Source organism: Chaetura pelagica, unplaced genomic scaffold (assembly GCF_000747805.2).
Source record: "Chaetura pelagica isolate M959 unplaced genomic scaffold, ChaPel_1.0 scaffold109, whole genome shotgun sequence".
Taxonomy (NCBI): domain Eukaryota; kingdom Metazoa; phylum Chordata; class Aves; order Apodiformes; family Apodidae; genus Chaetura; species Chaetura pelagica.
Window position 1 is genome coordinate 12,778,046 of NW_009970725.1, and position 25,281 is coordinate 12,803,326.

General features: G+C 36.7%; 1 protein-coding gene across 1 annotated transcript in view; it reads left to right on the forward strand.

Moving 5' to 3' along the window:
* Positions 1–25,281, forward strand: part of PTPRM (protein tyrosine phosphatase, receptor type, M) — a 331,529-nt gene that overhangs the window by 95,315 nt on the left and 210,933 nt on the right. Inside the window, exons 6-9 of the mRNA XM_010006866.1 lie at positions 4,378–4,686; positions 8,316–8,425; positions 12,703–12,904; positions 17,165–17,267. Of these exons, the coding sequence (XP_010005168.1) occupies positions 4,378–4,686; positions 8,316–8,425; positions 12,703–12,904; positions 17,165–17,267 (724 nt within the window). The remainder of the gene's footprint in view (positions 1–4,377; positions 4,687–8,315; positions 8,426–12,702; positions 12,905–17,164; positions 17,268–25,281) is intronic.

A 25,281-nucleotide genomic window follows, 5' to 3' on the forward strand; every position in this document is an offset into this window, starting at 1 on the left:
TCTGTGATTCTGAAATTGAGTTTCTGAAAAAGCATTGTGCTTGTGCTAAGAGGTAAAGTGTGAAGTTCCAGAGAAATGAGCTGTGAATTGCAGCTGCATTGGAAATTGATCCTGTCTGTCAGTTTCTGCTCCAAATTCTTAGGAAAACTGAGCAGAGCAGAGAAGAAGCCAAGATCACCGATTAAATGGATGCTAAAGTGCCAGGGGCTAGAACCGGGCTTGCTGGTCCCTCAGGTCAGAGCTGCAACTGTCAGACTTCACTGCTTGATACCCTGCTGAAGCTGGCAGGAGAGCAGTATGAAAAATGCTGCAGGCACCAGCAGGGGAATAGTAAGAAAGACTTGGCTAAGCTTCAGGCATGACAGGCGGTGGGGTCCTTTGGGAGGAAAACCTCTTCTCTTATGCATTGGTAGGCCTTATTTTCCCCATTCGCCTGATGATTTGTACCAGTGAAGCATAAGAAAATAGCTGGAATACTGAGGAACAGGAGAGGCTCAGCTCATGTGGAGAACTGCAGGGTGAGTGGAGAGGTCTGGCTGAATAAATTCTTTGCAGGTAGGTCTTTACCAAGTAAGGAAAAAAATGAAGGTTCAACAAATAGCTGTTGTGCTATGAGGTGTGTATGTTGCGTATAATATAATCAGTATGGAATATAAAACTCCTTATTCATCTTCTACTCTAAAAAAAAGATATTTCAGTTGTAATTAGCGCTGTGAAATGACTGATCTCCATGTAGCTATCACATACCTTACGTGATGCAAGGTAACAAGAGCAGACCCTTGCTAGGATGACAGCCTTCAAATACTAAAAGAATGGTTGGTACAAGTCTCATGAGCACAGCAGCAGCATCTCTGTAGAATGCTTACTGTTTCACTTGAAGTTGGGAACTTACCATGGGAAAGTGATAAAAAATTCCTGTAGAAAATAAAATCAGCTAATTGAAGTCATCATGCTGTGGTAATTAATTCAGACTTCTCTTTTAAACTATTGTCATTAGCTGTCATTCTTTCTGTTTTGCTTAACAGTTTTCCTTCCCAAGGTGTCCTGTGTCCTTCATGATGAAGAGCACGTACTTTCCACTGTAATGGAAGCAGTGTACTCTGCTGTCAGAACCATGTCATATTATATATTTCCTCTGGGGTATACAATGGTAGCCTCCAAAGAAGCTCAGTATTACCTTGATCAAATGGAAACTTTTTTTTTTAATCCTTTGTTGCAATAACTGCTATTTTTCTTGGCTGTTTTGACCCACATGTGTTTTTTTAATGAAAAATTCCATTGTTACCTTAGCCTTTTCCTCTGGATAAAAGTAGACATGTCTCTTTATTTCCTTCCTGCTTATGAATTCACTGAATTTAACTGGAAAATTTTCATGCACTTGGAAATGTATAGGTTTGCTATAACTGAGAACTCAACTATATAGCATGCTGAGAACTGGTACCCTCAGTCCGTATTGAATTTATGTCTGATAAATAAGTGTGGTATTGGAAAGAAAAATAAAATAAAGGAAATAAAGTAGTGGCAATATGAGAATTTGGTTTATTTAATGAAATAAGTAATAAATCATAATCGCTTCTCCTAACCATGTCCATTTTGAGACTTCAAAAGTGAGGCTGAGGACAGAAATAGGGTGAATTCTTTGAAGTACAGGCCCATATCTTCAGAGGCTTTTTCATGGACAAACCTCTTTGGAATTTTTAACTTTACTTTCCCAGTGTGCATCCCCCATAAATCAGCAGTTATCCCAGCAGGTGCATCATATAAGATCTTGCTTTATTTTTCCTTAAATGTCTTTCTCTGCTGTGTCCCTGGGTTGTTTTTTTTTTATATCCTACCTCTCCCTTTCTTTCCACTAAGTGCTGTGATTCACTGGTTGACACATTGACTGGTTGACACACTATGCTTACCCCAGGAAGGGGTCATTAGAACCCTATCAGTTGCATAATCTCTGAATGAATGGTAAGAAAAACAGGTATGAGCTGCTTAGCTATTTGATACTATAGCTTACAGAATCAAGTCAGGAATGAAAGCAACCAGGGTATTTGCTTTGCCTGATGAGCTTTATCCTATGAGTATCAACAGAAGCTGAATTGTCTCCATCTTTTACAATCTAATCTCTCTTTTCCCTTGTCTGTTTGCTAGATGTGAAAATGCATCTGTCATTCTTATAGCAATGACTTCAAGATTTAACTAGAGGGCTAACTTGTACTTTTTACTAAGCTAACGTGACATAAGAATATCTTCCTCCTGGGCAGAAATCTTGGATAGATTTTGATCCTTCTTTTTTTTTTACAACCTCTCTGTTTCAGTTTAAAAATGCTGCGATTTAGTTTTATGTCTCTAATAAAATGATTTCTCAGTTCCCCTGTGAATTTTCTGACGTGGCTACTATGGAGCTAAACAGAATGCTCCATGTTCTTGCAGTTAGGAGCTTTGTTCAACTGCTTAATGTTTTATGTCATGGTCACCTCAATTTTGTTGTTTTTCTAGTCCTGTGTAGCCCATTTGTATAGCATTACAGTCACACAATACCCATCTAATGTCCTTTGCTAGTCGTAGTCTCACCCAAATGAAGAAATGCTTAGAAGCTGATATGAAACCCAAAAAAAGGAAAACTCTTTTCATTACATTTATGTCAGAGTTATGCAGAAGTAAATGCTTAAGGACTGACCTTAAGTCTTTGTGGTATGCTTTTCATTAATCTTTATTGCCTTAGCAATAGAAAATAGCCCAAACACCAGAATTCTTAGCTGGGGTATCTGAGTGTGGAAGCAGGTATATGGTAGTATACTGATTTATCCGTGGTGAAGTCAGTTTTACCACATAGTCTTGTCACTAGAAAGAAGAACAGGATTGAATTTGTGTCACTCTGCCATTTTGTCACCAATTGGCAAATATTCTGTATTAGTGATCAACACTGTTGGGTAGTGGCAATTAATACAAATAAATAAATAAATAAGCTGCAGGGTTTGAAAGGCCAAAAAAATCCACTTCTTTGTAGATGTTAGAGAGAACAAGCAATTTCTTAACACCTTTTTTTCAAGGAGTTAAGATAAATAACTTCAATATCTTTGAACAAATATTTCAAGCATGCAGGGATTTTATTAAAAAGTAAAAAGATGAAATCCTGTGTAAATTGTTTAGAACATTCCTAGTGAAGACATGTTGATTAATAAACATGAAAGAGGGAAGATGCATATTAATTTGTTTATGTGTAAGAGGCTTCTAGCTCATTAGAAGTCTTCTAAGCATTTAACTAGTGAAGCAGTGGATAATACCAGACATTGTCTTTAATCTTGTTGAGGGCTCCAATATGAAAAAAACACAGATTATTACTAAATATGTGTAATAGCTCTGTTAAGGACAGTGTTTTGGAAAAGTGGGGGATGTATCAGCTCAGTGGTTTTGCTTTAATATGGAAGAAATTTGCATTCACTTTTCTGTCCCAGTTGCTGGGACTGGGAGAACTGAAGAAAATTTAACTTCATTAGCCACAATCTTTGGTTCTTGAATCTAGAAAGCTGTAAGTTTCTGGCTGTGACTTTTTAGATGTGATTTATGGCAACTTATCAACTGGGAGATTTATGGCAATGCTCAGATGCAGTAGGATATCAGCTGGTGTGCCTCCTGTCTATTTCTTTTCATTCTTTGCTAAAGCACTACTGCAAACTAAGGTATTTGCACTGTGTATTTTAAGTGTGATTTTAAAAAAAAAAAAAAAAAAGAAACAAAGAAGGTACTAACAACTATTGTTTCTGGTAAAAGAACCCTATGGACTATTTTAAGGGAAATGAAATATTAACTTGTCCGGGCCAAATGGAGATTGATTAATTGTATTCAGTCTAATGTAAGAATAAGAAATAGCTGAAGAACTACCTGGCAATTTTTTGTTGTATAAACAGTCCTGGGAGAATATCACCTGATATTTGTAAGTTTTCTCTAAAATTACCTTTTGTTTATACACACTTGTTTTGTAAAGGGTTTTTTTGCTCTAAAAGTCTTAACATAAATTAATTTTTTTTAAAAAACCCACAACATTGGACATACTTATTTTTTTGAAAGGACAGGTAAAAAGCTAAGCATCATTTAAACTGTATCATGCCACATGAGTTTAAGAATAAAAACTGTCTGCTATTTTGTTAGCTCTTCATTTTTTATCAAAGGCATTTCTGTCTCTTTTCTCGTTGTTTGTTTTGTTTTTTCCTGATTTTTCAGAGACTTATACTTTCATTCTTATTTGCACTATGAGAGGTAAAACACTGAATTTCTGTTTCTGATTATATGTTGTGTTTACAGAACTGTGTAACTTACCAGTACTCATGCTACTTAAAATTAAGAATAAATAATGATACCAGTATTCTGTTGATAATTTTGCAGATCCAATGCGTGGGCCACGAAAACTAGAGGTTGTGGAGATCAAATCTAGACAAATCACAATTTGCTGGGAACCATTTGGATATAATGTCACACGTTGCCATCGATACAACCTCACAGTCCATTACCGTTACCAGGCTGGAGGACAAGAGCAAGTGAGAGAAGAAGTAAGCTGGGATACAGAAAGTTCACATCCCCAGCACACAATTACTAATCTATCACCATACACAAATGTCAGCATCAAATTAGTTCTAATGAATCCCGAAGGACGAAAAGAAAGCCAAGAACTTGTAGTACAAACTGATGAAGATGGTGAGTTTTGCATTTACATATACATTGTACATGCATGCTACCTGATAGTTTATATGCTTTTCTATGTAAGTGCATGTTCTACTCTCTCTAAAATCTGTAACAGATTTTCCACCAACTTCATCATTTTTAAGTCAGTAAAGGGTCCATTAAAAGTGTTATAAAGATTTTTTACATAATCTGTAACATCACACATTATTTATTCATTTCATCATTAATCTCGTAACCAGTGCTTGAACTATGTTCTGCCTTGTAAAAATTGCAGTATCAGTTTGAAGACATTTTGGGTGGTTGTTCCAAGTATCTTCATGTAAGCTATTCTGTTGGGTGATATGCTCAGCATTAAGTATTTGTTCTTGATTTGCAGTTTTGGTTTCTCTAGCTTCCAGCCACTGGATGCTGTTAGTTCCTTCTTCAGACAATATATTCCATCTACAGGCATTCAAATATAGAGATATTCTCTTCCTTTTTTAGTAATTTTTGGCTAATGTGGGATTTTCAGATCTTTTTTTTTTTCTATTTTGAGCAATAATGTAATTGGTGAGTGTCTTTTTTGAAGCATGGGCAGCAAAACTGGCTACTGTGTCTCTGTAATGCTCTAGTAATATTGCATGTAGACGTTATACCACCCTTCTACGTCCTCTATTATATTATTGTGATTATGCATGCAGAGAGTTTACTGGAGCTCTCTTAGCTACCATACCAAAATAGGACTTCCTCTTTGGACTGGTCATGCACCAGGATCAGTTTCACCTCTCCAGAATACTTCTGTGCTGCAATATAGCTCCTTCACGCCCTCTACATGTGTACCTTAGTTATTTGATCTTGCTTTTAGCCATTTTAAAATGCAAACTGTTCAACAAAGGACTGGCTTTATGTAACAGAACTGTCCTCTTGTTTTTATCATCTGCAATATGAACAGGAATGGCTTTGTATTTTCTCCCAGATCAATGACAGATTTATTGCAAACAGACTGGAAAGATTTCTAGAAAAAACTTGAGCAATGATGAGTTCCTTTTATAACCAATAGTTGAAGTCTGTCATTTAAACCTATTAAATAATATAATATATGCTTTGGTTTGTGTACTGCTAATGTCTAATCAAAATATATGAGGGAATAGATTAAACAATTTAGGGATGCATAGTTGCTAATGCAACAGATTTGACAGAGCATATCTAACAAATTGTTTAATTAGAATTAATTGTGCTGTCATCCTCTAATTTTGATTAGGTTCAGTTGTAGGATGACAAAGCTAAAGACCTTGTTATCTGGGCTGTTCAGGTATTTTCTCTAAAACATTGCATAATATTTTCTTATTTCATGCCCTCTGAAACTTTATAATGCTCCAAGACTTGTTAAAAACCAGCATCAGTGATTGAGAGGATATCTTGAACAAAAAAATAAAACTTTTTGTGTTACATTTTCAACAAGGTACATAAATCTAGATTTTACACAACAAAGTATGCTGACCCAAATAATCATCCTAATTTTTAAAATCACACAGTTGTGTAGGTTGCAAGGGGCCTCCAGAGCTCATTTAGTCCCACCTTTTGCTCAGAGATCAAGTGAGAGCAGACTGCTCATGGTCTTGAACATTTGAGTGTTGAGTATTTCCAAAGATGGATATCCCACAACCTCTCTAGTTAACTTCTGCCTCATGGTGTAACTCCTCAAAGTTTATGGCCTTCAGATAATTTTAGAGGATTACTACAGTGTTTTGCCATACATACAATTTACAGTACACTATACTTAATTCCTCTCCTTTTACACATAAGTCATTAACCCCATAATTCCAAATGAGTTTTGCCCATTCTCTCCTACTTGGAAGCGAGATTTAGTGCCCAGACATAAGGTACCCTAAAGGCATAATCTTACCTGGTCCTTAAAGGACTGGTAACCCGATTCAGAGACAATCATCTGCATCCTTGGAGCTTCCCCTCTGTAGACCAAGCACCTCTGAGGAGAGCTACGAAGAGGTGACTGTAAAGTCTCAAATCATGTAAACTTCCTGACCAACAGCATGGAGTAGGAGGAGGATAGTGGTCTACCACACCTAGCAACTGCAAGGAGTCACTAGATGTCTTGCTTGCACATCTTCCTATGCTTTAGCCTTCCAGTAAATCTCAGTGACAGGTCTGAGAAGTTATTTCAACCCCTGCAGCAAGTAGTTTCCACCTTAGTTCTCTAGCATGAGGAAAATGTTAAGTCTATCTTATCTGGGGAGACCTTATAGAAGCCTTCCAGTACCTGAAGGGGCCTACAGGAAAGCTGGGGAGGGGCTTTTCACCAGAGAGGGCAGTGATAGGACAAGGGGTAATGGTTTTAAACTGAAAGAGGGGAGATTTAGGTTAGACATCAGGAAGAAATTCTTCACCATGAGGGTAATGAGGTGATGGAATAGGCTGCCTAGGGAGGTTGTGGAAGCCCAGTCCCTGGAGGTGTTAAGGCCAGGTTGGGTGAGGCTTCGTGCAGTCTGGTGTAGTGTGGTGTCCCTGCTCATACCAGGGAGGTTGGAACCTGATGATCCTTAAGGTCCCTTCCCACCTTAACCACTCTATGATTCTATGATCTTCTTAATGGATTTTCTCTGGCAGTTTCTGGAAAAGTGCTAACCCAGCAATGCTGGCTGCCTCACAACAGTCCTGTGTGCTTTCTTTCGAATTTTCCTTTCACATTCCATTGCAAGTGTTGTTACAAAAAGAAAATTGCAGATATATATGCCTGTTCTGTTAACTTACCTCATTCTCTGAAAGCTGCATTGAGCTTAGGTTGGGGGTAAAGTAATTGTTGCAGAACAAACAGGAAACAAAAGCAGATACTTGAGAGAGGTTGAGACACCTTTTATCAGAATCTTCTGATGTCTCATAAATCAAGAGACTTTAAAAAAATAAATAATGTCAGATTTTCAATTTGTCTGCTTCATAATTTCCTTATGTCCATCCTATTTTAGGTCTTAGGCCTGACGTCAGTGAGCATCACTGTTCTGTGCAACATGAGGCTTGTCTTCCCAAGCTATCAATTCTAGCTCATTCAGTTGAAACTATACCTTGTTACTTCAATGCTTTTCCATTTTCATCTATGAATATTTCATGTGTTTATCACTCTGGTACAGTAACACTGCTGATAATTGGGTATCACAACATGATTCTATTTATAAGAATTTATATTTGAGTTATTGCCTTTTAAAATCTGAATTGTGCTTTTATTTCATCAACAATGTTGTACTGGAAAAGCTCACTAATTCCTTCTTACACTGAAGGTGACAAATACATGTCCTTAATGGCACTATCATGTTAAATAAATAATTCTCCTGAGCTATACTGATCTTTGCTTCAGTCTTGGGGAAATAATACTGGGTGCTACATGCAATTGAGATAGTTTACTCAAAAAGGTTATATATGTTTATATATGATCTGTTTAAAAATTCACCAAATGCTGCAAAATATGCTCTGTATCTCAACAAGAGATTGAGACATGATGAATGGATGGATGGATGGATGGATGGATGGATGGATGGATGGATGGATGGATGGATGGCTTTTATGCCTCAACAGTGCTAATATTAACCAGAGTGTCCCCTTCTGAAGCTTTTCTCAAGACAGCTTTTCTCCTTTTTTTTTATATCCATTAGTCCCAAGTGCTGTGCCACTGGAATCCATTCAAGGCACTACCTTTGAAGAGAAGATTTTTCTTCAATGGAGAGAGCCAGTGCAAACATATGGTGTGATTACTTTGTATGAGGTACTTAGCATTTTGCCATGTTTTAATTTTTATGTATAGTTTTGATTTTCAAAAGTGTATAATTAGTAAGGAAATTTAAAATGGGGTTTTCTTTCCAGTTTCTGTCAAATGTATTCTTTTTTGAAGTTAGTAGCACTTACAAAGTAATAAAATCAAGTATATAATATAGCCATGAATTGCTGCAGGACCCAGAATGTCCCTGGGTTATCAGCTCTAAGAAAACTGCTGGTTCTAGAACCTTGTGATATAGCATTCTGTCTAATAATATGGATCAATATTTAAAAGATTGAAAGGCAGGTCTTAGGGAATTTTTTTTTAAAAAAGAGACATAACACTGTGGTGACAGTCAGCATTACGTTTAGAAAAACTCATTACAGGAAGCCTATTGTAATAGAAACAAACAGGCATAATTAAAGAAAATCTAGAATTTTAGAAATGTAAATTCAACAAAATTATATGTTGTTAGATGTCTAAAAATTGCTGCTTTTCTCATGTGGAGCCTCTGCCTGAATACCTTTTAGAAAAATTGACAAAAGACTGCACAGATTAAGCTGTCAGACAGTAATCACTGTTAAGCTTCTTACCTGACCTTACTACAAAATTGGTATTGAAATGCTTTGTTTAAAAAGAAAAAAAGCACACCTAAATGTAAAAGAAAAGTTAAATTTAATGGCAACCTACTGATACTGTTTTGAAAACTATATTATTGCAAGAGAGCAAAATGTTATGAACAAGTAAGGATTGTTTTTTCACAAAGCTAACTAATTTCCAGCTAGTTCAACAGTTGCCTATCTTCAGGAATCAGAATGTTTTAGTTAGTATGTTAATGTTTTTACTGATGTTAGGCTTTATGTACATAGAACACACACAGTGTTGAATCATCTTTTTGCTTATGAATATGCATGCATGTCTAGTTACATTGCTCAGGAGTACTGCACTGTATATTTGCAAGTCATTCTTGAATATATATCTATACATAGCTTCATGTAATGGGAGTTCTGTAGGTCTATTCAGAGGTAAAAAAAGATCACTTGGCTAGACTTTCTAAGGTAGCTGGGACTCTGCAAGTCTCTGAACATCAAAAGAATGTAGCATTCCAGCAGTGAGGAGAATATAGAAAATACTGATAACTTATACTGTTTATCCAATAAACCTCAAAGCAGAGATGGGGAGAGAGCAAGGCAGTCACTTAAATTAGAATCTTGATTTAAATTGCTTTTAAGTAAAAGATACCAGCAGACTGATGAAACTGACCTTGTTCTACACACATCAATTCAGTTCCAGTTAGGTGGCTGAATAAAAACAGACACAGAGTTGCTGACGACTTGTTTGTCAAGACTTTTTCTCCCCTGATCTTTGCTTGTAAGCCTAAAGTGTATCATAAAGTTTTTATAAATATGTCTGACAAACTACCTGGAGACTAACAAATACACACAGTAAATTACGGGGACTTTCACCTCTTTTAAATGTATATTTTAGCTGATATATAAAAGTACACTTCAGATATATTTTAGTTAACTGAAGTAGCTTACAGGGTAAGATCCAGACAAGTCAGATGAAATTAAGGCACCTGTGGTTTATAGGCTGTTTTAGATTATCCATGATGTCTCAGTAGGTACCTCTCTGCCTGATCTCTGTACTGTCAAGCTAAGGCATCCAGCACAGCTCCAAATCACCCAAGCTTAAGAAGTGGGGTGTCCAGCTCCTGTCTACGCTTTGTTGTGAGCCAAAGCTTAGACACAGAGGAATCTAAGCCTTAGCTGTGTGTACATCCACAGTTCTGATCTAAAAATTGTAGCCACTAAAGCTGCTGTTATGCAAACGTATGGCATATTTAATGGGTTCATGAAAAGTACAGCAAAACTGCAAGTATGTAAGCCTGAGTCGGACCTATGAGCAAGGTTGCTCTTTCCAGGGCAAGCTCTTCAGCTGGTAGCTGTTTTTCCTAGGGGCAGCCTTAAGATTACAGCAGCAGATACCTTCTTTTAGGAGGAGGTCCCAGGGTCTTTATCCCAGCACACAGGTGATCTTAATGTGCAATTCCCAGTCTGCATCCTTTCTCCCAGCCGGAAAGCTCAATCTCACCTCTGTGTCTGGCATTTATTGCTCCAGGTGCCAAGATTTCTGTGTTGTTACAAATCTCATAACATAACAAATGCCTGGTTTTAGTGCCTGAAAGAGGCAATGTTTTAATGTATATGGTGGGAGAAACTGCATTGAAATATCGAGGATCAAATATTGATGTATTCATTGCTATCGTGAAATTAAGTTCAAATCTAATTATTTTACCAATATTTAAATGAAAAAGACAAAGAAACAACATAATGGCAAATTACACCATTTTGCTTCCGTATCACCAGTAGAGGTTCACAGTTGTAGAGATAAAGGCATTAGTCTGTTGGGCAAGATTTCATTTAAGTTTGATAAAAGCAGTCAAGATCCAGTGAGAAAGTGCCCTTTTTTTTCTCTTCACTGCAAAGCTGAGCTGGCACTAGCAATGGTAGTCATACAAAGTTATATTTAAAAAAAAAAAAAAAAAAAAAGAAAAAAAAAAAAGAAGTAGGAACAGTATTGCAAGTATGAGTAAAATACAGAAACAGTGTAAGTTCATTTTAAGCAGGCAAAATATTTTTTTCACATGTTCTTCATGATCCATGGAAGAACTTATTTCATGACAGAACATTAGGCACTTAGTTATCTAATCACTGAACACTGAAAAAAAGAAAAAAAAAAAAGAAAAGAATCTAACAGATTGCAAGGTCTTCAATAGGCTGGTATTACTTTGAATAAAACTTGAGTGCGATTTTGGAATATGTGGTTAAGAATCACAGAAATACAGAAAACAGAGTTAAAGGGAGCTGCAAGAGGTCATTAACTCACATCTGTGGCAAAACAGGATGAGCATAGTAGCAATGTAGTTGTCCAATCTGTCTTTTACAATCACCAAAAGAAGCTGTGACCCTCTTTCCCACAATGACATAGCAAGATTTACCATCAGAAAGGGAGATTCTTTTGGGCAATATGTAACCTTTATTTCTTTACTGATAAAAGTTCAGATATTTGATAATTCCATCTTCTTCTATCTTTTGTTATATTAGGAAGCTGAGTTGCCTGGTTTTTAAGGGACTTTCAGTTCAATTTATGGATGGGGAGTTGTAGAGAATCTGCTTTTATCTACCAAAGTAATGTCAGGGTTTATCTAGATGGTGTCAGAGTTTTTATTACTAATTTTCTGTACTTTATTGATGTTATATTACATAGGTCACATAGAAATCAATTTTCATTAAGTCTGAGATTTTAGGAAATTGCAAGTGTTAGAGGTGTGTAATGCTGATACTTGATGTTCCTATGTGTTGCTTTATATGTCTTCTTAATTGTAATTATATGGAATACATATAGCAAAAAAAGAATGTCAGTTATCACTTTATGTAATAAGAATGTTGGAATTATTCACATACACATGAGACTTTAAAAGTAAAAAGGAAGGATTAATAATTTGTGCTTTTTTATTTCTTAATGGATTTCTTTTTTTAAAATTCTCATTACTGTGCATGGAAATTAGTAATTAATAGAAGAAATCTGGATCAAGTTTTACTATGAACTTAAATTAATATTTCTAATGAAAACTAAAAATACTGCTTGAATCGAAGAAGGAACCGAGGATATAATATACAGTCTGCATATATTACTTAACATTTTATCTCTCCTTTCCTCCAAATGAGAATCTCACCTAGATACAATATAATAACCTGAAAATTTTCAAATTAGCTAAACGCCCTACTAAAATACAAGCTGTACCCACTTTCTGAGACATTTGCCTTCAACTGCCCTTTCAGGTAATCTTATTCAGAGCAAAGTGTAATTATACTGAAGTCAGTTGGAACTGAAAGCTACACCTTCAGTTATTTGCTTATCTATTTTGACTTGGCTGTTTTGGTGGTGTTATTGTTGCTGATCAAGACCCCCTGCAAGATTAATTCAAAAAATGACACTGGTAAAGCCAGCATCTTGAAGGAATTAATGTAAGCCTGACTCCATCCTTAGAGTTGTAATTTAGCTGCCTCTAAGTCTCTGTATCTATAAAAGTAATAACTCATGCCAGTTATAGCTTGAGTTTCTGTGTTCCTTCATGGGATTCGGGATTTGAATAGTGTAAGAGAGTAAGATAGTTATCATAAAATGTCTGACAGTGCATATATCAGAAAGGTTTACTGGGTAAAGATGAAATCTCTGTCCATCTGCTCAAGACAGTATATAACTTTCTTATTCTTTTGCAGATCACCTACAAAGCAGTCAGTTCCTTTGACCCAGAAATAGATTTATCCAATCAAAGTGGACGAGTCTCAAAGCTAGGGAATGAGACGCACTATCTGTTTTTTGGACTGTATCCTGGCACTACCTACTCTTTCACCATCAGAGCCAGCACAGCTAAAGGCTTTGGACCTCCAATCACAAATCAGTTCACCACTAAAATATCAGGTACTTGATTAAAGATTTTTGTTGTTTTCTTATGATAATGACATGGGTAATAGTTTTGTTGTTTACTTGTTCTTTAGGACTTAACTAGCAGCAAATTGAAAAAGTAAGATACTGTTTCATCCATGAAGATGTCAAAGTGACAGACATTAACATATCTGAAAAACCTCCAAGTGCTTAAATATGAGCTCATACTTTGAAATTCCTATTCATAACTGTAACTTATCACCCGAGCAACCCTATGAATTATGTGCCTGCAGTCAGTGCCAGCTGCTGTAGCAACATTTAGCATAGGGTTTTTTGGACATGGGGATGAGGGTTCCATTCAGAACTTAGTCAGCCTTGACATGATTCTAAATTAGTACAGTAACGGTGCTGGAAAATCTTTTTAATGAGCCATGAACAATTGAGAGTGGAGCAGAAATACTATGTCTAGCAGTCGCTTAGAAAGTGTAGCTAACTGCCAGCCTGCATATGTTCCTAGCAGGCATGGGGACTGAAGTGGATATGAAACTGTATTACACAAGAACATCAGGACTAGTGGTTTTCAGATAGCAGCAGCATGTCTCTGTCACTTGTGCAGATCCATGAACAATATTTTAAAGCCCTCCCAGAGGCAGAGGAACACTTCATTTCTCTAGCTGATAGGGTGCAATACTATTACATACTCTAACGATGCCCCTCAATAATATTTACAGAAAATTACCTTATCTATTTGTGGTCAACTTTGCTTTTCAAAAAGGATAACGGAGAGCATTTGGGTACAAAATATTATGTCTCTTTTATTGTCATTCTTTTTACTTTTCCCCATCACTCATTTTCTGTCTTCACTGGAATGGAAAAAAAGTCAGAAATGTAAATTAAAAAATACAGCAATTTCTTTTTTTTTTTTTTTTTTTTAATATAGGAAAAGGCATTTAATTCAAGGTGGAAGTTGTTGCCAAAGAAAGGTGGTTGTAAAGAAAGAATTATTGCTAATTTTCAAACTGGAAAATTATCCTCTGTAAGAAGTCAAACACTGATCAATAACGATGGGGTCAATTTCCATCCCATTTCCTGTACTGAAGAGAAAGTTTCTCCTAGAGCTAGGATAGCAGTCAGCCCCTATCGTAAATTGTTGTTCTTTTCTGAATTTGATATGTCACCAACTAAAACTCACAAGTGTAAACAGACCCTCCAGGCATGCTTGGGAATAAGACTAACTTCCAGGCTACCATGTGGCGAGGTTCATTAGGCTGCCTTGTCTGCATCCTACTCTCTCATTACTTCATGTTAGGCACTGTACTAACAGGGAATGTTTATGACTTGTCTTTGGGTAGTTAAAGCCAATCTCCCGATAAGTTTAAAATAGAAGCAGAATGTGTACATTTCTTAGTATGACTGGAAAATAAGTGAAAATTTAGCTTTTAAATGTGGTACCTGCTTGGCAGTGCTGTTCGCCTGTGATCTCATTGTCTCACTGTAAAGCTTGGAGGCACTTGATGTGGCCAGTGCTCTCCGTTTGGGAAAGATGCTAAACAAAAATGCTGAACCTTTGTGGACAGAAGGTTTCACTATTTTTTAGAACAGATGAGGTGGCAACAGTGCATTCTGACCAATTTCTGAAGTGAGTCATTGCATTTTAATTTGTCTGACTCTAGATTGTATTTTCACATGAATAAAATGCTCTTAGTTTCCAGTCTTAAGTGTTTGAGTAGTACTATCTGTACCATGAATAGCTGCCATGTTTCATTCTACAGTTATGTGACTGGCACTGATGAAGTGATCTGTCTGTAAATATGTATTACCAAAGCCAGAGCTCATAGCATTGTATGCTATCAAAATCGATGGGCACTCCATTAGAAGTCTCTTTTCTGTTGTATATAATAACTTTGTGAAAAGTCAGCTGTGTTGGCTAAATTTTGTATGCTGGCTTTCATACTAAGAAGAATGTCAACCATTTCAGGAACATGGCTGACATAATGAAAAATTCCAGTGAGTGGTACACTACTGAAGTGCTTTCAAACAGGGGTTTAAATATTTAGCAAGAAGAGACACATTACTTTGAAAATCTGTCCAGATTTGGGCAATTTGTAAATCCTGCCGTTTGCACACACGTGGTAGAAACTTGACAGAATTGAGCAGCAAATGTCACTGTAGGTGCCATACTCACTAAATAAAGTTTACAAAGCTTTTAGAGCCTTTGTTGTGTGTTCATGTGGCCCAACGCAGATAAGAGAGTCTCTAAGGGCCTGACTTTTTAGTGCATCTGAGCTTTCTGCTGCTGAAGACCATGGTGTGGAGTTGCAAAAACTATGAACAGAAATAGCATCTCCTTTTTTCTCTGTTTATTGATAATCTCCTTCTTTACAGTTGGGCAGTGGAGAAGAGGAAGAGTCCTAACATAGACAGGAGAAAAGTGTAAGAATAATAATATACAAATATCTGTGGAGAGGAGAAAAAGTAGCCAGGATTAAAAAGTGGGACTTAGGAACCACAACTCATGTCCTGGGCAGGAAGAGGTTTTTTGTGGAGAGAGACTAAAATTAGTAAAGAGTGCAAGTAGAGACCTAGGAGTCCTAAGTTAGGAAAATGAAGAAGATTACTAGACTTGTTAAGATGTGGGCAGGAGACCAAAGGCAAGAACTGACAGTATTCCAGAATTGTTCACAGTTCATACAGCTTTCTGGAGATGGAGTTACTCTGCTCTTCCCTTATTTTCGGGATGATCAACTTGAGAATGAGACATTATGTTGACAAGTTCAGGATATTCAATACTGCAGAACAGTAATGTGGAAACTGTTTCTGAATCTTTAAAGTACTGTGAAATATCATGCCATTAGGCTCCTCAAAGTGAGTACCCAAATTACTTACAATTATTAGACTAAACATTCCTGCCTTATACCAAGGATTATACACAGAACAAAACTCTCATGGCTTACAAGGAGGTTTTTGAAGATTGATGGGTTTTTTTTATTTGTGAAGCTTTTCTAAACTGGTGAATATCAATGCAAAACAATTAATCTGTTAATGTTTTCACAGCAGACTGAAGAGTTGTGGACAAAAGGGTTAATGCAATAGTTACTTATAGGGCAATATGGATAAAGAAAAGCGAAATTCCTGTACCTTTCAAATAGATGCAGCTGCTACTGGGAAGGTGAAAAGGACTAGAAAATACATTTGAAAGAAAGATTCACATTGTTGGAGCTATTTAATTTGCCAGAGGAGAGGTTGATATTCTCTGTATGTGGAGTATGACAGACTCTGAGTAACTTCATCAGTATGGTACACAAAATATCCAGTGGCTGGAAGATGAACGTAAACAAACTGAGGTGCCAAGTAGGTCTCCGTGTTCAAGTTGAAGTATAATTAGCCACTGGAAGAAGCTGCTAGAGAGAAGATCTCTCCTGCCGAATTTATTTTCTTTTTCAAGCAGGAATTAGTTTAGGGAAGTTCACTGCCCTACATTACTCCCATGGTTAGAAAATATCATTGTAATCACCACTTCCTGCTTCTATAGCCTTTAAATCTGTTAATTGTGTATCATTGTGAACAGCTGGACAGTAAATATACAACAGACTGTTAAAAAACTACTTAACCGAGCAGGCTTCCATCCGATAGAATGATAAAAATGTGACTAGATGAAAAAAGCAGCAACAGTAAAATACAATAACTGAGGCATTGTTTTATTTAATCACAACTGTAATTCCTTAATGAAGACAGAGTTTGAAAAAGTGCTATTGAGTGTAGCTTCAGACTAAGATATGCTCTCATGGTGATAATGCTGCTTAATTATTGTAATTGATGTCTGTGGTGGACAATAGACCTAGGACAGTTAGAGCACTATTTAGAATTCCAAGAATGACAAATTCCGAGAATGCATCCTAATACCACTAATATTCTGAGAAAGCTGGACTGAGTTTTAAATGTATAGTCCCTTCAGCATGCACATTTGCAGACGCTTGAGATAACTTTTAATTTCCAAGCCATGGATTCTCAATACTCTGCAAATTTACTCCTACTGGTGTCTGCTTCCTGTCTTGAGATTGGCAGTGAGCTGAGATTTCTTTGTTTGTTGGGGGGGGTTTTGTGTTGTTGTGGGTTTTTTTTCTGAACTTATTTAACAGTTGTCTCACGCTTGTGTCATAACAGAAAGCATCTTAGACCTATAACACTCTCTTTATATTGGAAGATGTCTTTAAAATTCCCCATTCAAATAAAGACACAGCTCTTGAAAAAGAAGTACAGAAATAATGATTATTTTTGGCTCTTTTCTTATTCTAGCACCCTCTATGCCGCCATATGAACTTGAAACACCTTTGAATCAAACTGACAGCACTGTGACAGTCTTGCTGAAACCTGCACAGAGCAGAGGCGCTCCTGTCAGGTACTGGGGGGAAAATCTTTATAAAATTAAAACCAATTTGATTAATTTCTTGAATATGTTTTCTGGGGATTTTCTACACAGCAATCAGTGTCTAAATTCATGTCTGTATTAGCTCTAATTAAATTAAATAACTGAAGAAAATGGAAGTGCTTTGATGTTGAGTGTTCGTGTATTGTTTAAAGGATTTGATCCAGATGCAAGTGGCTTGTTCTTTGAAGATAAGGAACAAAGCCATAGTTCTGTTGTGTGGGTGGCTTCTTTAAGGTAATTGCTTACTGCAGTGTTATGAGTTAAAGGGCATATCACGTTTTTTATGCTGAGCTACTGTCTTTAATATTCACTCTTCTTGTTTACTTCACAAATTGAAGATAATCAACTCTTAGTAAGTTAGCAAATTTAAGAAATATGTTCTGTAACATTCATTAAGTATTTACATTTAATTGACCAAAATAGCAGAAAAAAACAAACCAAACCAACCAAAAAAAAAAAACACAAAAAAAAAACCCCAAAGCCCCTAAAACCTAGAAAACCAGTAGCTCACATTCTTTGGTGTTACATGTACCTAATCACGAATTTCCAATTTGTAGAGGTTTGTTTCAACACCACGTACACTGTACTGTATAAGTCCTTCATGATGAGAATAAAAGATGCCTGCTTTTCAGTGAAGAAAGCAGAGGGTTGGTCAGATTATTTTGAATGAGAGGCAGTAATTAGCTCAATACTCTGAAGAAATAAAAATATGGATGAGACAAATACAGATTTTTCAGAGATTTGGGATGACTTTCCTTTTAGCTAATCATGTAACATAAAAAATTATTAATTGTTTTGTTTCTGTAGGAAGAGTTTCTACCTATAGTGAATGAATATAAACTGTTTTCATAATGATGCTAAAGTTTTTGTTAATTTCATTTTGTCTGGTTAGTACAGCTTACTGGCATATTCAATACGAGTGAATGAAAACAATTTTTCTACATTATTCTTCAGAATATTCAATATTTCTTTTTTTTTTTTTTTGCTATTCAACATGTTTATTGTTGCATTATATATAGTATATATGTAGGTCTACATTTAGTAAGTGCCATCCTGTTGATTAGACAACTTTTAAAACATAAAATGTAATGCTTTGGGGAAGTCTGAACCAGCTGAGAAAAAGTCAGAAAGCAAGAAAAGCAGATTTAATGAAATTGTTTGATCTAACAGATTAAATCAGAAACAGAATTATTTGATATTTGTCTTACTTTATCTCACAAAGCTATAGTGTAGTCCTGAATTCAAACATCTGGCTTAAAATAATACCAATTTCAGTCATTTTTGTTTAAACGCTAACATTTTAGCCCATTAATAAAAAAACAATTTCATTCGTTTTATCTACATCATGAACTAAAGATGACTGACTTGTATAGTAGTAATCACATCAGAAACTTCCCTGGCGATTGAAAGGAGCTAGTTATGAGATGAAAGTGTGCCAAATAGGGGGATGAGTGGTTAGGAAAATAGGAGGAGAGATTTAAAGTGACATGAAGCTATAGAATTGACAGATGAGCACACAGCAGCAAATGGTCTTTTGTAACAGGTCTTAAAACTCACTGCAAACTCAAGATGTAAATGCTCAGTGAAGCAGAGTGAAAATTAAAGTGAGAATTACTTAACACTAAATATTTGTGCATTACACTCTCAAGTACACTGACATTGCATAGCTTGCAGAACACATTCTGCATATGGATTTTATAATCTTAATTTATATTCATTGGGTGTTAAAAGTTTAGTCATACTTCATTTATGTACACCACTAGGCAAGACGCCTTGTCTATTGATTCTGCTACTACTACAGCCTTGGTTAATGCAGATTTTTGAAACTGCACTAAACTTGCAGTGTAAATGATTGTTGTTGTATTGATCGATGCATCAGCCATGTCACATAAAGCTCTTTAATTTCTGAGATGGATAAGGAAAGCACAAATTCTATGATTCAAGTCTACAAAGCCAATACCTGAGGTAATTCCTAATTCCACCATTTGTCTGTGATTAAATTGTTCTTCTCTACTTAAATATGAAAAATCCCAATACCTTCCGTAGAATCTGCACACAGCCACAACAACATAAAAGAAGAGAAAGGGCAATGCTGATTGTTTAAATGTTGATTCAAATGTGGACTTTATAGAAAGTGTTCAGGAAGCTCTGTGTACAGTGATAAAGTACACATTAATCCTGAAGGCCCAATGACATTCCATGTTGCTTTAGAATTCGTAATGCTGGACATGATTAAAATGTACTTTGTCAGAGTTTTAATACAACAAATGCTGCTTGCTTTGTCTTTAGTTTCAGGTCCAGCAGGTTTTATGTTTGTTGCTGTGCGTATTTCAAGATTATTTTGGAATTATGGATGTTCAAAGAAGTAATGCATTCAGTAATTATAGATGCATGCATTTCTTTATCAGCTGGTCAAGTTATTTTGACTTTTAGAATTACTGTAATTTGCAAGACTTTTTTTATTTATTTCAGGTGATAATTATGTAATATATATCTTACTGTGGATATTATCTTTATTTCAAAGAAACGTGTATGTAAGGATCAGTAAACTTTTAAAAAATTTGCATAGAAAGCATAAATATTTTTACTGTGAGGGCTCCTCAGCATCTACTGAAGGACTCACTCTTTCAAAGCATTATCATTTGTACCTTTTACTTCTTCAGGGCAGATAAGCATAGGGTTTAAAAGACCCTGGGACCAAATCGTCTACAAATACATAGTTTGGTCAGTTCCATTAACTTCAACTAAGGAATGCTAATTTATTGCGAAGATCTGGCTCACACACAAGAATGAAAAATGTATTCCTCAGTGATTGCATGTACTTAGTGTTATTTATAAATTCATCTATGTTAGAAAGAGCTTTAGATTGTTTGCCACATTCCATTATAAAAGGTTCTTGTGACCTTCTCTGAAAAAGTTTTCCTGCGAGCTTTTAGCTTCAGCAGGGAGAAACAAGTTTTCTTTATTGCACAGATTTTCATTCAGTCTTGTGCTGATAAAAGTTGAGTGTTTCCACTTCTTTTATCTTGCTTACGTAATCAGCAGAATGCTGTCACCATACCACCCTCCTCTGGCTGTTCTGTGTCATATCCTCAAAAAGCCTTAAGAGTAAACATGACAAAGATTTTTGCCTAGGTAACACCAGAACCACCTGGTGATAGCAAGTATTCCAAGAGCAACAGACCGGGAAAAAGAGCAAGAAGGATAAGAAAGAAGGCAAGATGATCCAGGCTCCACTCTGCCTCTGGTTCTCTTTCTCGTATTACACCACAGAGTTTGGCTCAGCTGGATTTGCGCCATCAAAACCTTCTAATATGTTACTGGCCCTTTCAGCCCTTATAGACACCACAAGCAGTTGGTATTTTCCTCTTCCAGCCTGAACTGAGAGAACAGGAGGGCCAAGCATATCAGCTAGCAATGCCTTGTGGATGCAGTACTTGGCATTTAGGATGCCAGGGTACTTCCCATGTTGAGTATGTGAAGTCGATCCTGCAGCACCTGAGGCTGGAAAGCCCAGAGAGGATGAGAGGGAGAGAGAGCATTGCAGCAATTTTCAAGTGATATAATTTAGAAGTACCTTAAAGAAAACATGCAGAAGAAAGCAAATAAGCTTTGAGTTATGTAAGTTGAAAACTGAGAGTATACTAGAGTGAAGGCAATTTGTGTACTCTCAATGCATCCCTTTGTCATCAGTGTGCCCAGCTTCTTCAATATGCAAGTTGGGTGCCCTAAGTAAGAACAACTCTACTGAGATAATAAAGCAATCATCTTTTTATTTAAAGTGCTTGATTTTGAAATGTACTTTTAATCTCTCTTCCCTGAAGACGTTATATATATATTATTTTTCAGCCCAAAAGGCCATATCACGTTTTTAAGTATGTTGAAGTGCAGCTGAAAACAACTACGGAAATTTCAAACTACATGTTATCTAAAGGGCTAAGCACTCCTTTCTGCTACTTCATCAGGTAAACACTTCATGATGTGTTCAGGTTGTCTACATTCCACAGAGATTCATATTTGCTATTGGCCTAATCCAGACCTTTAAAGGCACCCTCTAAATACTGGGTTCATTGTCACAGGTGGAATTAAGGCCATCTGCACATACCCTCAGAGAACAGTGTGTTCCAAAGGAATATGCATGGTGTAAAGAAACCTTTGTCAGTCCAAGTCCAAGGAGTACATAATTCAATATGTGGCTTAAGCCACATACTCACAGTATATCATTATATCATACTCAACTATGCTCATAGTATAATTATTCTAAATGAATGACAGAGGACATCTAATTCCTACCCACTGACTAGCAGTAGGAAGGAGTAAATTAAACTGAAGTGGTCATCTCTGAAATGCAAAGACTTTTATGTAATGCAATGGCTCCCTGCTGGAACCCTCATACACTGCAAATGAAGCAGGTATCACATTTGCCTTCCCATGCCTGCCACACACATTGTAAGAAAGGATGTGTCTTAAGGCTTCATCTCTTTCCTTCAGAATAACTGGTGCCATGAATATCAACCCTCACAAAAACACTCATCTGGTTGGCAGATCAGCAGATTAAATTGTTTCACTGGCAGTAAGAAATTAAAAAAAACAGCTGGCATGCCTAACCAAGCTGTTTGGATACCAGTGGCAGACATAACTGGAACTCAAAAAGCAGCAGGGCTTCAAGCACTCTGAATTCAAAAGTTTCAGGATATTTTCCTTAATCTTGAAGAGACCACGAGGCACTCACATTGTTGATGTGAGTACATGGCAGCCACAGGGCTTGGCCTCAAAGTTGCAATCCATTTCTCAGAGAAGAAGAGGTACTGATACCTCAGTCTGAGTTTCTATGTGCAGCATTAAGTACCATGCATGAATTATGGAGGCAGACATCATGAGTATAACTATAAATTCAGGATAAGTGAACAAAGGTGTTTTGAAATGGGAGAATGCTGATTTGCACAGTAAGAGACATGTTAGTACTCTGTGTGGGCAAAAACATGGCAACAGCACATGCAAATTAAAGCATTGCAATATCTTTTTTTATATATATGTCCTCTCACAATTCCTACCCAGCACATTATGTAATGTTAGCATGTTATTGTTATTTTCTTCTGCTCTCTGTAATGAGTAAAAAGAAAATCTCATGTAGACATATATAAGGAGAGAAAAATCAAAACTGTGTATGAGCCAGGGGAGGTTTGGAAAGCTTCCCAGTAAAATGAAAAGTGAATTTTGGCCTGTCACAAGCTCACTGATAAAACCGTCTAGATATTTGGTGGATTTATGATAAAGAAATTATTATGTTGAAGTAATGTTGCTAAACATGTTCAGGTAGCATTACTAACTCACTAGGCTTCAGAAGTGTCATGTTCAAAAGCTAGCCTTTTGAAATACTGTGAGACCACAGGGTCTGAAGAGCATGAAGGGAACTTACTGTCTATTGTTTAATTTGCTTGCCACAAGCATTGTTTTTATTGTTTAAGAGTCTGTGTATATAAAGACTTGAATTATATGCTGTAGGGTCAGCTCTTGCCTGCAAACTGTATTTCCAAATCATAGTTTTACAACCTATAAAGCAGCCAGTAAACTTATTTGAGGATGTCTGTGATACAGAAGGGATAGGGTTTTATTAATGCCCATAATTGTCACTTCTTTATAGCAACAAATATAACTATTTACAGCAGAAGGGTCAATTTCAGTTTCATTGAGGGAACAGTACAATAATTGCTTATGCTGTAAAAATGCTGTAATTCTATTTTCTTATGCAGTAGAACTTGTCCTTGGATTTTTACTGTGACTTAAGTTAGAATTTATGGTACATGTTGCATGGGCATGCGTGATTCAGCTTCACATGTCCTGCTGGCTTGTTCAGAAATTTCCATGATCCTTTTACTGTAACTTCTCACATAGTTCCCAGGTAAAATGAACTGATTCTTGAATTTTTCAAGTAGAAATTTGTGTCACTGAGAAGCCAGCACAAAATGTTATCTGTCATTTAGCCATGTGATTAATAAAAATTAATCTGTGATAAATAAAGCATGCTAGAGCATTTCCAGAGTAAAAGAGAGAATATATTATCTCTGAAGATGTATTTTTTTTTTTCAGGTTCATAACTCACCAATGCTTTCTCACAGGCTTTCGTTGTGATTAACAACTATAAAATTTGCTGCACTGTTACAAGGCTCTGCTTTTTTTTCTTGCTTTTTTTGCTTTTTTTTTTTTTTTTTTTTTACCCTTCTTCTACATGCTGGCCTTAAGTAGGATGCAGTGGAGACCATATTTTGGAATAATTCCTAGTGATAGTCTTGTCTGTATGCCTTACTTCTCATTCTAACAGTATGATAGTCCAGTTCAGCTAAGCTAGTTCTCTGCTAACATCCTTTGGACCACTGGGTTTTCCCAACCATCCTGATGAAGGCTGTAATCCAGCAGCAATTCAACTGGTGAATCATAAACTCTTGGAACTCATGTCCTGTTTTGCTGGCTCCAGACTGCCAACTTCAGTCAGAATTGATAAAACAGATTTTTCTTAATTCTACTAACTAAAATTAACAACTCAGTCTCTGAGTATGCAAGGAACAGAACAGTATCATTTTTCCTTGATGCCTTTCATTTTTCCTTGATGCCTTTCCAAGGAATTGCTACTCAATGCTCAGCTTAGCCTACTTGAGTTCAGACTTCAGGCATGCGTATTTCCTAGTGAATACTGTGTGCTCTGTACTGTTCTCTGGTACTGAGGCCAGATGACTAAAACCACTACACATTGATACTGCAGAGCTCCCAGACACAATGACCACCTACAGGTGGCCAGTTGGGAATAGGCACTGATTCACGTTTAGAAATTTTGGGGAGAACTGTTGTGGAAGAGCACTCATGCTCCCCCACAACCTGGGGTGCTGGGGGTTGTTATATTATCTGTTCAGCTCTCTGGAGCTAGCAAAAGAACCTCATATGGACCCACCTTTGTTAGGTCAGACTGGGTGGCCCCGAGACCCATTTCTGGTCTTAACCCCTGAGTGGCACCTGGTTTTCACAGGCAATTTTGGGGTTTGCCAGGTGGGGATCCTCTGACAATGAACAGGGTCCCCAGCCAGTGGGGTGTCTTGATCCAGGTAGAATAGTTAATGACAGACCACAGGTCCGATCTGACTTGTCTATAAAAACAGAGTTCCCTATCAGAAAGCTGGTTGTGTTTTCCCTTGGAGTAGTGGGTCTGCCAGGAAGCCTACCCCCTTAGGTCAGGATGCCACTGAAAGAAATTCAGTGACCTCATCTTTGGTGAGTGATATATTTCTCTTTGAGTGAGCCTTGTCCCTGTTGGATGAGTGATTCCAGGTACCTGAGAGGGAGGCTCATGTGGGATGACGACGATGATGATGGTTATTAGCTGTGTTAAGATTATCTATGTTAAGACTAGTCAAAAAAGCTTAGGAATTCTTAAGTACTTATGATGTAGTGTATTAATATTTCCAACTGACATCTGAATCTGTGGTATTATTTTTGATTTATCAGAAGGCTAATTAGTGTTGCTTGGAGTAAGTATTCATTCTTAGTCATCTCTATGTGTTTTTTGGGTGCCTCCATCACAGTAGTAGCTGGTTGGTGCCAAAGCCCTGCTGGGGACCTTTCAAACCATTTAGCAGGGGGGTACAATTTCTCTATTCAATCCTCTGTTACACGTATAGCTTGGATGAATTTTAAGCAGCTCAAGTGTTAGCAGTTCTGAGCCACTTGCCTGTTCTCAGGTATCGCTTTATTCTCAGTAAACCTGTAAAAACCTCCAACTAGGAACACAAAATTCCTCAAGTTCCTCCTAGGCAAGAGACCTGAAATCCTTGTTCCTTTTTTATGGGACTTCTAATGTGTTATATTTTATATTTGGTAATATAATAAAAATAGACAGAATAAAGATTGTCTCTGTTTGATTAGATCAGTTCCTTCATGTCTTTCTGGTTCTCTGATTCTTCTAGCATTTATGTCTTCATGCTAGGCCAGCCTC